This window comes from Somniosus microcephalus, chromosome 11 (genome assembly GCF_052327205.1).
Source record: "Somniosus microcephalus isolate GS21.2 chromosome 11, FLI_Smic_1.0, whole genome shotgun sequence".
Taxonomy (NCBI): domain Eukaryota; kingdom Metazoa; phylum Chordata; class Chondrichthyes; order Squaliformes; family Somniosidae; genus Somniosus; species Somniosus microcephalus.
Genome location: NC_140997.1, coordinates 55256597 through 55278566, shown reverse-complemented (window position 1 = coordinate 55278566; position 21970 = coordinate 55256597). Strand labels below are relative to the sequence as shown.

The 21970-nt window shown below is 44.5% G+C and overlaps 1 protein-coding gene across 2 annotated transcripts in view; it reads left to right on the top strand.

Annotated features, from left to right (window-relative positions):
- rhbdl1 (rhomboid, veinlet-like 1 (Drosophila)) overlaps positions 1 to 21970 on the top strand; it is a 300633-nt gene that overhangs the window by 142762 nt on the left and 135901 nt on the right. For both annotated transcript variants that reach the window (XM_086000695.1, XM_086000694.1), the window contains 2 exons: positions 15027 to 15251; positions 18040 to 18188. In XM_086000695.1, coding sequence (XP_085856821.1) covers positions 15027 to 15251; positions 18040 to 18188 — 374 coding nt within the window. The remainder of the gene's footprint in view (positions 1 to 15026; positions 15252 to 18039; positions 18189 to 21970) is intronic.

Below are 21970 nucleotides of genomic sequence, written 5' to 3'. Positions count from 1 at the left end.
CCTAACAACATCCCTGCTGTTGACCTCCTCTGCTATCTTCAGCCAGGCTCCTTTGGTCTGCTCGGGAGGTTTTTTCCGCCCATCAGAAGGGAAGAGGACCTCCCTGCATGCTCTCGCTCATTCCACAAGCATATGGAGGGAGTCATTCGCGAACCTGGGTGCAGCCCTCTGCCTCTGTGCAGTCATGTTTGCTAGTCTTTCTAACTCTCCAATGGCCCAGTGCAGTGCCTGCACAATCCTAGATGAACCTTCAAATGCAATGTGGCCATGGCTTCTTTAAATATCCCAGCTGAAGATGTGTCATCAATGACGTCATCAGACCCGCACCATTTAGTAGGGCCGGGGAACGTGCAGGGCTGCCTTAAACGGAAAGTCGATCTCAGGCGCGGGATGGAATGAGGAACGGGGTCGCGACCTGCCACGGTGACTGCCCGCACCTGACTCGCCCAGATACAGAAAATTCCAGCCAGATTATCTGGTCATTATTACATTGCTGTTTGTGGGAGCTTGCTGTGTGCAAATTGGCTGCTGCATTTCCTACATTACAACAGTGACTACACTTCAAAAGTACTTAATTGGCTGTAAAATGCTTTGGGACGTACTGAGATTGTGAAAGGCACTATTTGAATGCAATTTTTTTCTTTCTTTTAGTACTGAAAAATTGGTGTGGCTCAAAATGTAAAAGGCACTGGGCCCTGATGGAAAAATGCTGAGGGAATCAGAGACGAAATAACAGAGGCTCTGACTACAATCCTTCAAGAACCCTCGGATATGGAAGTTCTGACAGAAGACTGAAGGGTTACCAATGTAACCAATGTAATGGGACAGAGTAGATTGAAACAGACTGTTTCCAGTGGTTGAGGAATCTAGAATGAGGTTACATAAATACAAGATTAAAGGTAAGGGATTTAGGACAGAGAGCAGAAGAAACATTTTTACACAGAGGGTTGGGAAGCTGGAATGCACTCCTGGAGTTAGTGATTGAAGCAAAGACTACCTCATCATTTAATAAAAGGGTAGATAAGAGATTGAAGGAAAAGGGAATATATTTCTATGTAATTCTTTTCAGTTAGCTGTCCATAAGCAGTACGGAGAAAATCACAACACATAAGGGGCAAAGTACTAGCAAAACACATGCACTGCACATCTTAATAATATTAATTCAGTATTACTATACCTTACAGCCTGTTGTTTTTATTGCATAGAAAATAAAATGTTAGTTGTCAAAAAACAAAATAAATAAAACATATGCAATATACAGCTAAAACTAAACAGAGAAGCAAAATAGCCATTCTGTGATTGAAAATATGGCCAAAAGGAAATGTTAGGGTCCAATTGCAGTGCTCAGTGAAAGAGCTAGATAATGAAACCCTCTCTGCTTACAGTGGCTGGTCTCCTCCTAGTTCTTGCTGAGGTGCATGCAGTGAGATGCTCGGCAATACAAGGCTTCAGTTACCTCCTTGAAGGAACAGAACATGGCAAAGTGGCTGAAAACTGAGATGTTTTCTGTGACATGAAAGTTAAGGGCAGTGATTACTGTTACTGCCACCGGTCGTGTATTGTAGATAGTTGACTGTCCCTGCAGGTCTTCATGGACCAGATGGCAAACCTCTGTTGCAGCCTCCCTGGTGACCCTGAGCTTCTTCAGGCACTGGTGCTCCAGGAAGCTGACTCTGCTGCAGTATGGATTTCAGACCATTGGAAGCAACAATAAAGCAAATGCAGAGTTCTCTCAAAGTTGGATTCATTACTTCAAATGGCAGGAATTGTGAGGCTCCACTGCCATTGCAAGCATGGGTCAGAGAAAAGGCTACAACATTGCAGCCCAGATTCTGCAACCCTCACTTATCTCTGGTGAGGTTTTGTGCTGGTCGCGGTGGCTTGCAATTTCAGCTCTGAATTTCTATATGACGAAGGTCCATGAAGGCCAGCAAGCCAAAGGCTACATTATGGCCAGTAGAGGCAGGCTGAAGGCTCAGGAAAATTGGTGGCATCCGACATCCCTTATTTAGCTGCGTGATCCAATAAAAACATTGCTGTAAAGAAAGAAAGAAATTGTAGTCAGGGCCTAATGACGTCATCCGACCCCAATATGCACATTTAAAGATGGACACCGCCAGGTTCAGGTGGGTGCCTTTGCCACCTGCTCAGAAGAGTAGGTTAAAATTAGGATTGGCGCAAAGCAGGTGGGAATTCATCGGTTAATTCACCGGGGCATTTTACCTGCAGGGCTAAAATCGCCCCCCTTTATCTCTATTTCTGTCTCTCTCATAAGCTGTTTTTGAATTGGGTTTGTGCTGATAGTGCCACTGGCTCCCGCTAGGCGAGCCTTGTGCAGCCGGGGCAACCCCCAAGCAAACTTGATGGATTTGCCAAAACCCACCATTGGGAAGACTCGGCAATCATTTACTAGCAAATGTTCCTTTAATTATGTACACCGTGTGTTAAGTCTGTGTGTTCTAGTTGTATTTAAGATTAATTACTGACACAGACTACAAGAATAACGTTTCAACAGGTCTTTACTAGTTGGAGGTCAGGGCTATACTAACAGCAATATCACTACACAGTACTTATATACCGGTGGTCACCACCGGTATTACGTATACAGCAGCCAGAGAAAGTAGTACATCTCTTAAGGTGGAACAGGCTTAAATTCTCTTAAGGTGGAACAGGTTACATACACCACACCGTGTAGATTTCGATTGACTATCCAATCATATTTATCTACGAGCCCTGCAAGTATAGAGTGATGTCTTACATGTGATGGCAATTTGTACAAGAGGCCTCTGATGTAAGCAGTTTTATTTTAACTAAACTGAAACATAATGCCCTTTAAACATAATACAACATTTACATCTATAATTCACCCATCTACCCATGATTTTATACACCATATAATGCGCCTGCCAGCAGTGTTCTCCCTCAGTAACATAATGAATTCAAGATTCAACAGTTAGCCGCCTAGCATTAACAGGCAGGAAGACCCAGTGCACTAAGGCTCCAATACACTGTGCTGTGGCCTGGTGCTACATGGGCAGGCATTTGCCATTTTTCCAAAGAGTGAGTTCCAAACCTGATGAGACCTGTTGAAGGGCAGAGGTTGAGAAGAGGCAAATTTGTTCCACACAAGGAGGGAGGGTGTGCTTGTGCTGAAGTCACTCTGGTCTATCGATGCCCAAGTCCCCTTGTTGTCTCCCCACAACCTGTGGTTTATTGTGGAGCATAGGAAGATGATATAAAATAATGAAAACTGACCTCTGGACTTATATTCTCCTATGTTCGTTAGTTTTCATGAATTTGTAAATGTGTTTTGTAAATAATTATAGATTTGTTAAAACAAATACATAGAGGAACATATTGAGGCAGATCAGAGCATTTCACCATAACTGAAGCCTGCTGTCTTTAACTGTCTGATTGTACAGGAGAATTTGATTTGACTGCAGACTCCCCCAGGGTGTTAACTGCATGCCAACCTCTGTATTTACGTGTTTCTGGTATATACCAATATTGTAAAGGCTGAAGAAAGTGGATGCATGCAGACATCAATTATCATGCTAGAGATAATTTAAGTGCATCAGTTCAGAGCATGTGTTCCAATTGATCAGGCGTGATTTCCATAGTTACAGCTGCAGAGCCGTGGGCTGTTGCCATGGAAATACTGGCAAGCTAATTAGAAAGTGTGTTGATAAGGCACATACTGAATGAGCTGAGTGATTACTCTCCCCCACCCCCTGCTGGATTCATCATAACCATGTAAACCTGCTCCTTACTTTCCTCTCTCCTCCCTGCAAAAATAGCAGATGAATTTTATTTCAGCACTCTTATTAAAGCTGTTTTGGTTTTGAAAGGATTCAACACAGAGGGGGGCCGCAGAACTCACATTTTCTACATTGCGTGCTATTAGCGTGTGGAATATTTAGGTTGTAGGTGATATTTTTGTGAACATAGAAACAACAACCAGGGTTCAAGAAGTGACAAAAAGTAGAGAGCATTCATTCCCCATTAAAATAATCATATTCTACCCTGGAAGACCTGCAGAAACAAAATCTACTCCTCCCACCAGTATATCAGCATTGCTAGGATTCTACATACCATACTGACAGTGAAAGGACTTGGATTTATATAGCGCCATTTACGACAGGACGTCCCAGAGGACTTTACCACCAATTAAATACTTCTGAAGTGTAGTCCCTGTTGTATTGTCAGAAATGCGGCAGCCAATTTGCACACAGAAAGGTCCCACAAACAGCAATGCGATAATGACCAGATAATCTGTTTTAGTGATAACAGAGGGATAAATATTGTCCAGAAAGAACTTCCCTGCTCTTCTTTGAAATCATGCCATGGGATCTTTTACGTCCACCTGAGAGGGCAGATGTGGCCTCGGTTTTAACGTCTCATCCTAAAGACGCCACCTCCGACAGTGCAGCACTCCCTCAGTACTGCATTGCAGTGTCGGCCTAGATTTTGTGCTCATGTCTCTGGAGTGGGACTTGATTAACAAGGATCCGAGACTTTCCTCCTTGTACACTGGACCAGCAGGGATCAGAAACTATCCTCCCTTTAGATCAGCAGGGATTAGAGACTATCCTCCTTGTACACTGAATCCACAGGAATCAGAGATTATCCTCCCTGTAGATCAGCAGGGATCAGAGACTATTCTCCTTGTACACTGGATCCACACAGATCAGAAACTATCCTCCCTGTAGATCAGCAAGGATCAGAAACTATCCTCCTTTATAAGAAATAGTTCTCATTTCATCCCATTAGTCTGGTCTGGATTCAGACTCGAGTCCCAGAGGTGAAAGGACAATGTGCTAACCCACTACACCAGTCAGTCTTTCTGAAGAATGGATAAACCAATACAAAAGAATTATCAAAAATTTGTGGGGAGGGGGTGGGGGGAGAGGGAGGGAGGAAGGGTTTAGTCATCATGCTTTGGCCATCATGAGTGTGGGACAGGCTTGATGGACCAGCTGGTCTTTTCCTGCCCGTCAATTTTGTATGTTTGTATATTCATAAAAGAGAGATGGGAAACAGTGTGACTTAATATTGCGCTGGCACAGAGCACTGTAACACCATAATGCGTGTCAGTTTAGGTTGTCAGATTAAGATAGTAATGCGTTGTGAAATCATGTAAAATACTCAATGTAACTACCTTGCAGATATTGTCAGAGAAAAGCTTTGCAGGTAGCTTCATGATGTTACCCTAACTTTTCCTGCTGCATCATGCCAAATTTAAAGAATATGAGATACATTTTATTTCTCAACCAGCCAAACTTTACTTATAAATGGACAGTGGTATAGAGGCAGTTCTATAAGTGACTATACTGTACATCATTAATGACATTTTTTTTTTGGTAGGTGGTGGGTGGGGGGGTTGTGCGGGGGTCCAGGTCTGATGCTTAATGACTTGGGTCTACCTCATTCTTTACTACACCAGGGGAGCACTATTAACTCGCTTTTCCTGGTGTAAACGGGACAGTAGTGGCCTCAAAATCGCAGCAATGACCTTGCCGCCCCGTTTATGCTCACGAGCCACTTGCCATCATCTTATTTAGGGTCCTGAGTAGGGCAGCTCATACGCCCGCCTGTGGGAGCTTCATTACAATATGCATATCAGAGTCCTATGATGTATATAGGACCTCAACCCAATTTTTAGGTACCAATTGGTAGAGTGTGTGCAGTACCCATTGATAGCAGGCATTGAGCGGCCTGACCAGTGGTATTTAAAGGGACTCTGCAGGCTGCTTAAGAAAAGTTTTTATTTTATTTTATTTTTGTGGAACGTGACTTCTCCTACTGGCCCCACAAATATCTTACGGTGCGCTCCTGCCTGTCTGCGCCCACCCTCACCGCCGATTGCCTCCTCCCCTCCCAGGGATAACATTTCCAGCAGTTCCGCATCAGAGCCGCTGGAATTTCCACCTCCCTGTCTGGACTGGATCACTGGAGCAACCGAACTGAGGCCGGGCCCTCAAAATGGTTCAGGTCTCTCGGCAGGGACATCGGGCGGGTGGCGTGATCGCACCGCCCGCTGCCCATCCAAAGTCCGGCCAAACTTAAAATCGACCCCACAAGGGGACACTTTCAACTTTGCCACTTGGACAAAACCAATGGAATGAAAACTGGGCGGCTCCTGCAACGGGAGATTCCACCCAGATAGCCCAATTAAAAAGGACCCCCAGTTTGTTCATCACGTCCTGCCGTAGATCTGAACTCTCCAGAGTTACGCTGTCACCAAAAATTCAAATTCTGGCCTGAAAACTCCCAGCTGATCTGACTCCAAAATCAAAAGACCACTGTTTGTGGTCTGTGTGCATTAGACTATCCCATCCAAGTGCTAATAATACAAGGTGGTGCTGCCAACGGAATATTAAGCCCACTAATCCTGTGAGCATAAATAATAGCATACAGTTCTAAGTAAGAAACTTAAAATCACAAGAGACTTTGGTTTACAATTTTCTGACAATAGCTAGTATAAAGTAAAATTCAGATCCCAGAATGGCTTTACTGGCAGTTTAATTTGCAAGCTGGAAACCATTGGATGCTCTCCAACTGAATTTCTTGCCAGCGGCAGGTGATAGATAGTGAAAGCTACCACATGAATCCTCAAAAACATGGTTGATAGACGCTGAGCAGCTAATGATTGCAGTTATGTAAGGAGAGCTGGAATGTGACACCCTGGAGGGTTGTGTTTGTTATTCTGACATTTGCAAATAACAGTTTGACTTAGTATGCCCTGTGTGACACCATAAGATATCTGCAACTTAAGGAAGCAGGAACCCTTGTCTAACTATAATCCTCTCAAGATCCAACCAATTAAATGGAGGCTTTGAAAAGCATTGAGCATATCTAGCCCTACATCAGAAAGAATAGAGTTCTTGTGTGCATACAATCTGGTGTTCCAATTCAAGGGGCCCGATTTTGTGGATTGTGCGGGAAATGGGCGGGTTCCCCGAATGTGGGGTTCCGACCCGAAAAAACTGGGTCAGCCAACTGCACGCAATTTTCCCTCAAGTGGCCAATTAAGTTCCAGCGTGTGGGCAGCCTTGCTAATTGTCCATTTCCAGTCAGAAAGCCCCACAGTATGATGTCATCATTCATGGTGCTTTCAAGGTCCACAGCAAGCACTGCATCCTCTGAAGGCTTCCAAACGAACCATGCAGGATGGCAGAGGAGCCTACAGCAGCTGTGGCCAGTGCCAGACCCCGAGCTGCCTCCAAATTCGCCGAAGCTTCACTGCAGGCATTATTGGATGGGGTTAGGGCCCACAGGGAGGTCCTCTTCCCTAGGTCAGGGAGGAAGAGGCCTCCCACTGACACCAAGGCTGCATGGATGCAGGTGTCAGCAGATGCCAACTCGCTGGGAGTCACCAGAAGAACCTTGGCATTACATCCCTAACCCTTTCCTTTACTCCCCCACAGTACCATCCAGAGCCCCCGTCCTCACTGTGGAGGAGGAAGAGGCTGTGCAGCCAGACTCCTCAGAGGAAGCTCCAACCTCTGAGGGCGCAGCATCAGCAGAAGTAAGCGCACCCAGCACCAGCGCAGACACTCACACCTCGGGGGGACCTTCGGGACATAGAGTAGTGTTGTCACCTGGTGTTTCACAGCTCACAAGTGAGCCTCAGCAGATTCTGGAGACAGGGACAGCAGTGGAGAGTCCTCGTCGGAGGGTGCAGGACTCTGCCAGCTCAGCTCAGCTGCGCTGCATGTCGACCCTCTGCCTCTGGGTCCATCCGCAAGAGAAGATGTGATGGATCTCCATGCACAGATGCAGGAGTCTCTGGCAGGCTTTGTCTCCAGGGTCGCTGCGAGTGTGGAGCGAATGGAGGAGTCCATAGCGACCATGAGCCGAGCCTTTGTGGAGTCATTGGCGCATGAACGCATCCCCATGGAAAGGTTGGCAACCTCCATGGAGGAGATAAGTCGTCATGGTATGGAAAACATGGTGAGTGCTCATAAGAGAATGACATCTCTTGAGGAGCGATGGTCATCTAGTGAACAGAGAAACCAGACCTTCATGGAAGTCCTTCTTAGCAGGACTGCCAGTGCAGATACGGGTCCCCATGGCCCCCTAATGTGCAGCAAGGTGCTCTCAAGCCACTTCCAAGCGCTAGCCCCTTCTGGCCTGTGCAACTTCAGGTGAGTGAGCAGCAGCCTGGTGCTCCTGTTTCTGATCCTGCTGTTCCTGGTTCTGCTGCTGCCGCCTCTGCTGCTGGAGATCCTCTAATGGCAAGAAGGGCAGGAGAAAAAGGCGTCCCATGCTTCTGCTAGATGCCTCCGCTGAGGAAGCGCTGAGTGAGGGTGGTGAGAGGGGCATCCCAGGAGCTCACATTGGAGAAGTGTGTGAGGCTCCATCCTTCCACAGCTGTGCCTAAGCCTTGAACAAGTAACCCCAAGCCTGCAACAGCAAGGTCCTTCAACATGCAAATGCTCTCCGTTTAAATCTCAGCTTTCCCGAATGACCTGCAGCTGAGAGCAAGCAAGCTGGGATGCTTCACGCCAGGTTTCATCAGCGGGGTTCCCCGCAGGCGTGTTTAGCATGGGGAACCCTTGAAAATAGCAAGGGCCCCTACGGGCAGCACGGTGGCATAGTGGTTAGCACTGTTGCCTCACAGCACCAGGGACCCGGGTTCGAATCCGGCCTCGGGTGACTGTCTGTGTGGAGTTTGCACATTCTCCCCGTGTTTGCGTGGGTTTCCTCCGGGTGCTCTGGTTTCCTCCCACAGTCCAAAGATGTGCGGGTTAGGTTGATTGGCTATGATAAATTGACCCTTAGTGTTAGGGGGGATTAAATACGTGGGGTTATGGGGATAGGGTGGGATATGTGTTGGTGTTGGTGTAGGGGTTATGGGGATTGGGTGGGACATGTGTCGGTGCAGGCTCGATGGGCCGAAATGGCCTCTATCTGCACTGTGGGGTTTCTGTGATTTCTGTGAAAATGGCATTAAACATGCCAATAATTGCTGATTAGGGTCCCGACGGCCAGTCCCGCCAGCGGTGGGCGGGACTGAGTCGGTTCGCAGACAAACGGTGGTCCGAAAGTCGGACGGGGCAGGGAATCAGGCGGGGGGGGGGTCACAGCCCCCTAATTCTGCGATTTTCGGCCCCCGCCTGCCTGAAAACCCGCCCGACGGCTGGCAGAAAATCGGGGCCAAGGTGTTTGAGAACCAAATGTTTCTTGGCCAGTATGAAGCTATCATGATTATGTTTATGTTTTCCTCCAAGACCTTGGGATCAAACGTGGATGTTAAAGGAAATTGTGGAAAAGTGTAAAGAAACTTCCCCACTCAAGAGACAATCTCGTGCCTCAATTTGGCTAGCTTGACTCTTGAAGCAAGGATTTAGCCGTCTCTCTGTTGGTAACTCCAGCTGTCAAAGATTATTTGTATTATCTCTAGGTAATGAGGCCTTATCCCTATGAAAGACTTCTGCAACCCTATGAGATGTTGAACAGAAAGAATAGGGAAGTTTTAACAACAGTAATACATGGCATCCAAATGAGTCCCTCTCCACTTGTTTACGAAACTCATAATTGTGAAATTGTCTGAACATAAGAACATAAGAAATAGGAGCAGGAGTAGGCCAATCGGCCCCTCGAGCCTGCTCCGCCATTCAATAAGATCATGGCTGATCTGATCCTAACCGCCAATCTACTATCACAGAACCATCTCCTGAATCTAACAGAATTAGACACACGAAATAGGAGTAGGATCAGGCTACATGGCCCCTGGGCCCGCTCCGCTACCCACAGGGCCATGTCCGATCCGAACCTAGACTCATGTCCAAATTCCTGCCCGCTCCCCGTAACCCTTAATTCCCTTTACTTCTAGGAAACTGTCTATTTCTGTTTTAAATTTATGTAATGATGTAGCTTCTACAGCTTTTTGGGGCAGCATATTCCATGGACCTACCACCCTCTGAGTGAAGTAGTTCCTCCTCATCTCAGTTTTGAAAGAGCAGCCCCTTATTCTAAGACTATGCCCCCTAGTTCTAGTTTCACCCATCATCGGGAACATCCTCCCCGCATCCACCCGATCCAACCCCTTCACAATCTTATATGTTTCAATAAGATCGCCTCTCATTCTTCTGAACTCCAATGAGTAGAGTCCCAATCTACTCAACCTCTCCTCATATGTCCATCCCCTCATCCCCGGGATTAACCGAGTGAACCTTCTTTGTACTGACTCGAGAGCAAGTATGTCTTTTCTTAAGTATGGACACCAAAACTGTATGCAGTATTCCAGGTGCGGTCTCACCAATACCTTGTACAACTGAAGCAATACCTCCCTATTTTTATATTCTATCCCCCTAGCAATGAAAGCCAACATTCCATTGGCCTTCTTAATCACTTGCTGCACCTGCATACTAACCTTTTGAGTTTCGTGCACCAGGACCCCCAGATCCCTTTGTACTTCAGTACTTTCCAGTTTCTTGCCATTAAGATAATAACTTGCCCTACGATTTTTCCTGCCAAAGTGTATTGTATTCCATCTGCCAAATCTCTGCCCACTTACTTAGCCTGTCTATGTCCCCTTGCAGGTTTTTTATGTCCTCCTCACTCACTACTTTCCCTCCCATCTTAGTATCATCTGCAAACTTTGATATGTTACACTCGGTCCCCTCCTCCAAATCGTTAATATAGATTGTAAAGAGTTGGGGACCCAGCACTGACTCCTGCGGAACACCACTAGTTACTGATTGCCAGTCTGAGAATGAACCATTTATCCCAACTCTCTGCCTTCTGTTAGATAGCCAATCCTCTATCCATGCCAGAATATTATCCCCAATCCCGTGATTTTTTATCTTAAGCAATAATCTTTTGTGTGGCACCTTGTCAAATGCCTTTTGGAAGTCTAAATACACTACGTCCACTGGTTCCCCTTTATCCACCCTATATGTTACTTCCTCAAAGAACTCCAGCAAATTTGTCAAACATGACTTCCCCTTCATAAAACCATGCTGACTTTGTCCTATTAAATTATGATTATCCAAATGTCCTGTTACTGTCTCCTTAATAATGGACTCCAAAATTTTACCTACCACAGATGTTAGGCTAACCGGTCTATAGTTTCCAGCCTTCTGTCTACTGCCCTTTTTAAATAAGGGTGTTACATTAGCAGTTTTCCAGTCTGCCGGGACCTTTGCCGAGTCCAGGGAGTTTTGGAAAATTATTACCAATGCATCCACAATCCCTACCGACACTTCCCTCAAGACCCTAGGATGTAAGCCATCAGGTCCAGGTGATTTATCCGCCTTGAGTCCCATTATTTTACCGAGTACCACTTCCTTAGTGATTTTGATCGTGTTTAGCTCCTCCCCCCCTTTAGCCCCTTGTTTGTCCAGTGTTGGGATATTCTTAGTGTCTTCTACTGTAAAGACTGATATAAAATATTCATTCAGTGTTTTTGCCATCTCCATATTTCCCACCATTAATTTCCTGGTCTCATCCTCTAAGGGACCAACATTTACTTTAGCCACCCTTTTTCTTTTTATATAACTATAAAAACTCTTACTATCTGTTTTTATATTTTTTGCTAATTTACTTTCATAATCTATCTTCCCTTTCTTAATCAATCTTTTTGTTATTTTTTGCTGTCTTTTAAAGTTTTCCCAACCCTCTATCCTCCCACTAGATTTGGCGACCTTATATGCCCTTGTTTTTAGTCGAATACTATCGTTAATTTCTTTACTTAGCCACGGATGGCTGTCTTTTCTTTTACACCCTTTTCTTCTCAGTGGAATATATTTTTTTTGGAAGTTGTAAAATAACTCCTTAAATGTACACCACTGATCATGTATCGTCTTACCCTTTAATCTATTTTCCCAATCCACTCTACTCAATTCCGCTCTCATACCTTCATAGTCTCCTTTATTCAAGCTTAGCACGCTTGTTTGAGATCCAACCTTCTCACCCTCTAATTGAATATGGAATTCAACCATGTTACGGTCACTCATTCCAAGGGGATCCTTTACTAGGACATTTTTAATTAATCCTGTCTCGTTACACAGGACCAGATCTAAGGTTGCTTGCCCCCTGGTCGGTTCAGTTACATACTGCTCAAGAAACCCATCCCTAATACACTCAATGAACTCATCCTCAAGGCAGCCCTGCCCAATTTGATTTGTCCAATTAATATGATAGTTAAAATCCCCCATAATTATAGATGTTCCCTTATTACAAGCCTCAACTATTTCCTGATTGATACTCCGTCCAACAGAGTTGCAACTGTTTGGAGGCCTATAGACTACACCCACTAATGTTTTTTCCCCCTTATTATTCCTTATCTCCACCCAAACTGTCTCATTATCCTGATCTTTTGACCCAATATCATTTCTCTGTATTACAGTGATTCCTTCCTTTATTAACATAGCCACCCCACCTCCCCTTCCTTCCTGCCTGTCCTTCCTGATCGTTAAATAACCTGGTATGTTTAATTCCCAGGCATTGTCCTCCTGCAGCCATGTTTCTGTAATGGCCACAAGATCATACACATATGTAGTTATTTGTGCCATTAACTCGTCTATTTTGTTACGAATGCTACGTGCATTCAGATAGAGAACTTTCAAATATGTTTTGTGACACTTAGTTCCTGCTTTTGCCCTTTTTATTACTTTACCTTTTACTCCATACCTTCTGCCCCTTCCTGACACGCTCTGGTTTTTAATTTCCCCACTGCTACCTAAGTCTGTGACCTTCTCTGTTGTCATTTTTATTATTTGCTCTCTAGGAACCTCCTCCCCACTAGTTAGTTTAAAGCCCTCTCTAGAGCCCTAGTTATATGATCCGCCAGGTCTCTAGTCCCAGCACTGGCCAAGTGAAGCCCGTCCCAACGGAACAGCTCCCTCCTGCCCCAGTACTGGTGCCAGTGTCCCAGGAAGCAAAACCCATTTCTCCCACACCAGTCTTTGAGCCATGCATTTAACTCTCTAATTTTATTTGTCCTAGCCAAATTCGCTCGTGGCTCAGGTAATAATCCAGAGATTATTACCCTTGAGGTTCTGTTTTTTAATTTGACCCCTAGCTGCTCAAACTCCTTTAACAGAACTGGCTTCCTAGTCCTATCTACGTCGTTTGTACCAACATGGACCATGACAACTGGATCCACCCCCTCCCACTGCAAGTTTCTTTCCAGCCCAGAGGAGATGTCCTTAACCCTGGCACCGGGTAGGCAACACAGCCTTCGGGACTCTCGCTCTCGGCTGCAGAGAACTCTATCTATCCCCCTAATAATACTATCCCCTACCACTACAACATTTCTATTTACTCCCCCCTCTTGAATGGCCCCCCATTCCACGGTGCTGTGGCTAGGTTGCTCATCCTCCCTGCAGTCCCTGCTCCTGTCCTCACAGGGAGTAAGAACCTCGAACCGGTTGGACAAGAGCAAGGGCTGCGGCTCCTCCAACACTACCTCCTGGATCCCTGTACCTGCCTCACTCATAGTCACACCATCCTGTCCCTGACCATGGGCTACATCTGAATTAATTAACTTCATAGGTGTGACCACCTCCTGAAACACAGAGTCCAGGTACTTCTCCCCCTCCCTGATGTGTCGCAGTGTCTGAAGCTCAGACTCCAGCTCATCAACATGGAGCTGGAGTTCCTGTAGCAGCAGACACTTGTCACAGACGTAATCACCGTGAGCCTCAATGGGGTCCACCGGCTCCCACATCTCGCAACAGTAACACATCACCTGCGCCATTCTATGTAATTAATTAAATTTTTTATTGTTAGTTATGGACACCCTCTGCCCGATTTTAGATGCTAGTATCCCCTTTAATTAATTGGATTTAAATTAAATCAATCCCTCTAATTACACCAGTTGAATGGTTTACCAACAGTTACTCTGCACCAGAAAGGCCTTATTAACTACAACCCACAGAGTTAAAGTTTGAAAAGAGCACCTAACACCCCACTTACCCTAACTCACACTTACCCAAACTCACAGCACTCTCTGCTGACTCGCACTCAGTGCTTGCGCGCACTAGCACTGGTCTTTTTATACTGTGTTTGTTTACAGCCAAATGAGTCACTGGTTTCCACTGCCTGCTGTGCCAATTTACTCCTACTGCAGTGTAACCTTGTTTTACTCTTCTTAAACCAACAGAATCCCAATATTTAACTTTTCCCCTTTACTTAAACTGCTTAAGTCTGTTCTGATTGTTACCAATTTGGCATCCACTCATTCTCTGAATAGCAAAACTAGCCACACTGTTCAGAGATTGAGCTGATTGATGTGTCATGAAGTAGGTTTAGGCCAACACCCTAAGTCCATGCTCCCTGTGCAGTATGTATGAGGGAAGCATTGGCTGTCAGGATAAGAGGCGGTGGTGGAACATGTGGTCCTGCTCAGTGCTCCTGGTTGATGTTGATACCTTGGGCCAGTGGAGAGTTTGATTAATAGTTTCTGTCAAATGAAAAGCTAATTCAGATGAGTCTAGAAAAGTTCTACTCAGAAAATATTTCCAATATTGGTTTGGAGTATGTGTGTGTTTACGCATGTGTGGGGGTGGGGGGGGGGGATGAGAGTTAAACAGATGTTTGCATTAATCTGGTTTGCATCTGCATGTGTACATTTGTGTATTGATCTGGCATTTACGTGTTCATGTGGGTGTCAGCCTGATTAGCACACATGAACAACAGTCTGGTGAGTGCATGCACATGTCAGTCTGGTATGCACGTGTGTGTTTATGTGTCGGTATGCTGTGCGCATGCCTGGTGTGCACATAAGTATGTCAGTCTGCTGTGTACATGAGTGCATCAGTCTGGTGTGCATGTGTGTGTGTGTCAGTCTGGTGTGTGTGCCTTAATCTGATGTGTGTCTGTGTGTGTCAGCCTGCTGTGCAAGTGCGTGTGTCAGTCTGCAATGCGCATGCGTGCGTCAGTCTGCTCTGCACATGCGTGCGTCAGTCTGGTGTGTGCATGCGTGCCTGCACGTCAGTCTGGTGCTGATTTTTCTGATGTTTCTTTGTGATTTTGTGTCCGCTATTTTCACAGGCCCCCTTCATCTCTTGTTGCAGATGAGCAGCAAGCGCTCAAGCAGCTTCCGACGAGCGATATCCAATGGACACAGGAACCTGCCACGTGAATTCTTGCTCGACGAACCTGGCCTTACTTTCTACAAACGTTTGGTGAGGCATGTAGCATACGAAATCCTGCCGTGTGAGGTGGACAGGCGCTGGTACTACAGCCAGTATCGAGGTTGCCCACCGCCTCTCTTCATGACAGTCCTCACGATCGTTCAGGTCAATATCAGGTTTGGTACAGTTCTGCCAAAAAATTGGTTCTGTCTTTGTTCCTTATAGTCACTCTTGCATTCTAAGCTCAAAACTGATAACAGCAAACTCCAGGAAATAACTCCAAAAGGGCATTGCTATAAATTCTTGTAATCTTCTCGCTATTCTGTATGTAAAGTAAAAAATCCACCCATGCTTTAAATACAAAATTTATGAGGTAGGGGTGAAATTAGTCTTTCCCGGTAGCGCGAAATGGACTCATAGGAAAAGAAAATGGTGTAAAACGGGCTGCTGATTCGCAACTGGCGAAGACCAGTCTCAACCCCTTCGCCTTTTGCCATCATTTCATACAATCCTAAGATCCATACCAAAAGGCAATTATATGTGAGAAATCAGCCTGTGGTTGATTATATAAGTGCTCTCATCACAGAGCCATACAAGAGTGACGTCCTGGGAGAATCCTCCTCTTCCCACACACACAGCTGTTTGTTGGTAACCGCTTTATAATGGTGGTTAGTAACTGCCAATCAATCAGGTAAGATAGTGTGATTAAAGGACTGGAATTCCCTTTTAAGAGTTTTTTTCATATATAGATTGGTTACAAATAATGTAAATAGGGCCAGGTTCCTGCCAACAACTTGTCTTACAATCATTTTTTTCCCCTGTTCTAATGAACAGACTGTTGGCAAAGAAGTCTGAGTGAAATGTCCAGTGGCTAAATGTCTGATAGATTTTGTTGTCATCTCTACAGAGTTACTGTGCTGCTGTGGAAAAGGAGGGAAAATGGGAGAAAATTGGAAGACAGGCCAAACAACATTACAGTTTTTTAATGTAAAACTGATTTTAAGAGTTTAGTTTATAGTGCAGGATTAATATTACAATAGTAAAATCATCACTGACATTTGAGCAGCGTTAATAATTTTAATATTAGGGGTTGTTTTGGCATTTCAGTATATCAGCTGAAATCTTGGCCAACCCAAGGACTTTGGAATCTCCCTACACCTGTCAGCACTCTAAGGTCATTGAAGCTGTGACTGTGGAGCCAGAAAATATTCTAGTACAAGAATTTTAAATAAAAACAGGTCTATCTCTTGATAAATGCCATATTTACTTTACAGTACTGACATGTTGTTGACACATCTATTGCTATTAGAGTGTGGGACTGCACTCAAAGGGAGCATAGGTCGGAGAATCAGGGATAAAGTTGTAGCTCCGTCTTCAATCCATGTTCCCTTTCAATGAGGCTCTCTCGCTTGCAGTGTGGCATCACTGAGTTTATCCTATCAAGTTCTTTTTATTCTTAAATTGGAAAAACTATTTTGGTATAAGAATAACAGATATTACTGTTAACATGGGCAGACAACAAACTAGAGGCTGCATTAAATGAAGTGTGAGTCATTAAAAGTGGAACAGAAGAATTAAAATAAATAGGAAGAAAACAACAAAGTCAACCACTCAGAAATCCCACTGCCTCTATCCCTGGCATGTGAACGGCACAAAAGAGATTCACTGGATTTTTATTGAACAGCGCTTTAATCCTTCATTAAAAAGTGTCATTGTTTTGGCTGCATATTTTGTTGAATTGACCTCACTGATTAAAATTTAGTTAATATTTTATTGAAATTATTTGCTGACTAAATTAAGTACCTAACTAGAACAGGATAAATGGAATTGTGATGCAGTTTTTTTTCCTGACAATGAATTGCTGTAACAATGTGAGGAGATGCAGAAGTAAAGAAAGAACTTGGTCTTACAAAGCATGTCATTGTGTCCTCAGGACATCCCAAAGTGCTTTACAACCAATGGATTTATTTGGAAGTTCATTCACCAAGGTTAATTTTGACTTTGGATGATAGCATAAAATGGCCGATAGTGATTTAGCTACCAGTTGCACAACTCTCCTGATTTTCATTTACATTGAATAGCGGCCGAGCCGATATTGCCCGTTTTACACTATTTCCCAAAGTCAAAATGACCTCCAATGTTTTTATATAGGGGAATGCGGCAGCCAATGTGGGCACAGCAAGGTTCCACAAGCAGCAAATGAGATGGTTGACTGGTTAAGCTGTTTTTGGCAATGCTGGTTGAGGTAGGAATGTTGGCTAAAACATAGGGAGAACTCCCTGCTCTTTTTTACTCTATCTGAGCAGGCAGGAAATTGCCAATTGAGCCCATCAGCATTGAAGTCAATGGAGATAAGCTCTGTCACAGCCTCCCTGGTGAAACGGAGCTGCCTGTCACACTGCTCCTCACTTAACTTGTAGGTCTGATGTTCTGGTCCTGTAGACACATGTGAACTAAGGCCTCGGGCACCCTCCCATCCTCCGCCCATTTCTCCCAGCAGCTGCAGGTCCCTCCAATCTTACTGCCCTTCCTCCTCCAACCACAATGGCCATACGAACAGTCCATGTTGCCAGGGGAAGTGTGTGCAGAAGCCCCTGGACAGAGATTGTCCTGCAAACAGGTCCATTTGTGGACGCAGTGTACAGAACATTCAGTTTACAAAATAGTAATGGGTGAGGCCTCAGAGCAAATCTCAGAGAGTGGTGCATGGGATGAAGAAAAATGTAAATATATAAAGTAACTCACAAAGGAAAATAATCCAGTGATACTGCAAATTTTTTCTTTTAATTTTGTTTCAATTTATTTTTACAAAGTTATTGTCCTACTCTTATCAATTTGTCATGTCTCTTTTTACCTGAGTTTTATAAACTGCTGGTTTAATTTGTAGAGGTTTTCTGTGTGAGCAGAATGAGTGAGTGGAATGCTAAAGTTCTCAATGATATTTCTTTTTCAGATTATTATATTTATCTGCTATGGAGCCATGCTAAATAAGTGGGTTCTACAGACCTATCACCCAGACTACATGAAGAGTCCTCTGGTCTATCATCCTGGACATAGGGCTCACGTCTGGAGGTTCTTCACCTATATGTTTATGCATGCTGGGTAGGTTGGACCGATTTTGATCTGTATCTTGGATTGATAATAAGGGGAAAAAAACACTAGTGGGCGTAGTCTATAGGCCTCTGAACAGTGGCAACTCTGTTGGACGGAGTATCAATCAGGAAATAGTTGAGGCTTGTAATAAGGGAACATCTATAATTATGGGGGATTTTAACTATCATATTAATTGGACAAATCAAATTGGGCAGGGCTGCCTTGAGGATGAGTTCATTGAGTGTATTAGGGATGGGTTTCTTGAGCAGTATGTAACTGAACCGACCAGGGGGCAAGCAACCTTAGATCTGGTCCTGTGTAACGAGACAGGATTAATTAAAAATGTCCTAGTAAAGGATCCCCTTGGAATGAGTGACCGTAACATGGTTGAATTCCATATTCAATTAGAGGGTGAGAAGGTTGGATCTCAAACAAGCGTGCTAAGCTTGAATAAAGGAGACTATGAAGGTATGAGAGCGGAATTGAGTAGAGTGGATTGGGAAAATAGATTAAAGGGTAAGACGATACATGATCAGTGGTGTACATTTAAGGAGTTATTTTACAACTTCCAAAAAAAATATATTCCACTGAGAAGAAAAGGGTGTAAAAGAAAAGACAGCCATCCGTGGCTAAGTAAAGAAATTAACGATAGTATTTGACTAAAAACAAGGGCATATAAGGTCGCCAAATCTAGTGGGAGGATAGAGGGTTGGGAAAACTTTAAAAGACAGCAAAAAATAACAAAAAGATTGATTAAGAAAGGGAAGATAGATTATGAAAGTAAATTAGCAAAAAATATAAAAACAGATAGTAAGAGTTTTTATAGTTATATAAAAAGAAAAAGGGTGGCTAAAGTAAATGTTGGTCCCTTAGAGGATGAGACCAGGAAATTAATGGTGGGAAATATGGAGATGGCAAAAACACTGAATGAATATTTTATATCAGTCTTTACAGTAGAAGACACTAAGAATATCCCAACACTGGACAAACAAGGGGCTAAAGGGGGGGAGGAGCTAAACACGATCAAAATCACTAAGGAAGTGGTACTCGGTAAAATAATGGGACTCAAGGCGGATAAATCACCTGGACCTGATGGCTTACATCCTAGGGTCTTGAGGGAAGTGTCGGTAGGGATTGTGGATGCATTGGTAATAATTTTCCAAAACTCCCTGGACTCGGCAAAGGTCCCGGCAGACTGGAAAACTGCTAATGTAACACCCTTATTTAAAAAGGGCAGTAGACAGAAGGCTGGAAACTATAGACCGGTTAGCCTAACATCTGTGGTAGGTAAAATTTTAGAGTCCATTATTAAGGAGACAGTAACAGGACATTTGGATAATCATAATTTAATAGGACAAAGTCAGCATGGTTTTATGAAGGGGAAGTCATGTTTGACAAATTTGCTGGAGTTCTTTGAGGAAGTAACATATAGGGTGGATAAAGGGGAACCAGTGGACGTAGTGTATTTAGACTTCCAAAAGGCATTTGACAAGGTGCCACACAAAAGATTATTGCTTAAGATAAAAAATCACGGGATTGGGGATAATATTCTGGCATGGATAGAGGATTGGCTATCTAACAGAAGGCAGAGAGTTGGGATAAATGGTTCATTCTCAGACTGGCAATCAGTAACTAGTGGTGTTCCGCAGGGGTCAGTGCTGGGTCCCCAACTCTTTACAATCTATATTAACGATTTGGAGGAGGGGACCGAGTGTAACATATCAAAGTTTGCAGATGATACTAAGATGGGAGGGAAAGTAGTGAGTGAGGAGGACATAAAAAACCTGCAAGGGGACATAGACAGGCTAAGTAAGTGGGCAGAGATTTGGCAGATGGAATACAATACTGGAAAGTGTGAGGTTATGCACTTTGGCAGGAAAAATCGTAGAGCAAGTTATTGGGCCAGAAATTCCAGAACGGGGCTTGCAGCGCATGCAAGCCCCGTATTTGCACTTACCCCGCGCTCCTGCCGATCAGCTCCAGGGACGCCTGCACTTGCAGAAACTGAAAGAAGAATCCCGGGCAGCGTATGACGTCACGCCGCCCAGGAGTGCAGCCAGCGCGGAGCCAGGAGCGTGCAGTGTAAGTGAGACACGCCCCTTGAGGTCTCAGTTTCACTGGACACGCCCCCAATGTTTCTGTCAAGCTGCTTTGCTTTTTTACATGCAAAGCAGCAGTTTAAATAGGTTTTTGGAAGTTTTTTTAAGATTTTGGTAACTTTTATAAACTTTTTTAAATGTTTACATTATTTTGAGTAATCTGAAGTAGTTTTAAAGAGAATTAAAGCAATTTAAAGACTTTTAAAAGCCCTAAAAGAATTTTTTTAATTCCATTTATTTATTTAGCAATGTCGTCGTCATACGTGTCTTCACACTGTTCCCTTTGGGGAACTGTATGAAGTGGTGGAAGGATTTATGGCCGTGATTAACGCTCATTCCGTGACCGTAACCATCTTTGAACCAGCCATTAGGGCGGTTAGTCCTATGGCGGGAGGGTTTTACGGGCTCCCACAAGCTATACAAGGAGGGGGGGCCACCCACACCCACGGACGCAAATATCCCACTGGATGTCAACCCAGAATTTAGAGCCGGAGCTCCGACTCCACTTGCCGGGACTGTCTGGAGCGGGGTTCGAAACCCTACCCTGATCTGGCCCAGCGGCGGGGATCCTACCGCTATGACAAAGGCCCAATCCGATTAGCAACGTGAAATGGCAGCATAGGGCTCCAGTCACGGGGAGGGAAAAGGCGCAGGAAACGTATGGGTGTCACCTTTTGTGCGGAGTGGGCCTTTTGCGTAGCAGTAAGCATCCCCGCCGCTGGGCCAGAAGGAGTAGGGTTTTGAACCCCACTCCAGACAGTCCCGGCAAGTGGAGTCGGAGCTCCAACTTTAAAGTCTGGGTGGACATCCAGCGGGATACTTGCGTCCGTGGGAGTTGGTGGCCCCCCCCCCCCTCAGATGGGTTGTGGGAGCCCGTAAAACCCTCCCGCCATAGGACTAACCACCCTAATGGCTGGTTCAAAGATGGTCACGGTCACGGAATGAGCGTTAATCACGGCCATAAATCCTTCCACCACTTCATACAGTTCCCCAAAGGGAACAGTGTGAGGATACGTCCGATGATGACCTCTTGCGCAATGCACCTCCTTGGACCCTCAGTCGCAGATGCGAGGGGGCAAGTCGTGCAATTGTTAAATTTTTTATTTTATTGACATGTAAAATGTTGGCCCAATAATTCCCTTCCAAATGCGCTAGTACGGTCGGGGTACTTACGCATCTGGCCGGATGAAATGCCGGTTTTCAGCATGCACAGTGCATGTGGGGAAAACCGGCATTTCCTGTCCTCTGAACGAAGGAGTTCAGAGGCAGAACGCGTGCGACTGCACAGGCAGCGCGTGCGCAGTATAATTCGCCGCTTTCATTAATGCTTTCAGTGAGGTCCAGTCATTACAACTTACACATGAAAAAAGCATGGGTACAGTTGCTACAGAGGCTGCGGAGGAAGATATTTCTTATCGTGGAGCTTCTGAAAGTATGTATGTCTGTATATATTCCTTTGCGTGTTATGTATATATTCCTTTACTTATGTGTATGAATGTATTATTTAATTATGACTTTCAGAGAAAGTAACTTATTGGAAAATCATAATTAAAAACATACATTCATACACATTAGTAAAGGAATATAAAACATACATACATATACGTAAAGGAATATATGTGGACATACATACATAACTCATTCTCACATTCCATTCACACAGCCACAATTGCTCCTTCTACCTACCGTTCT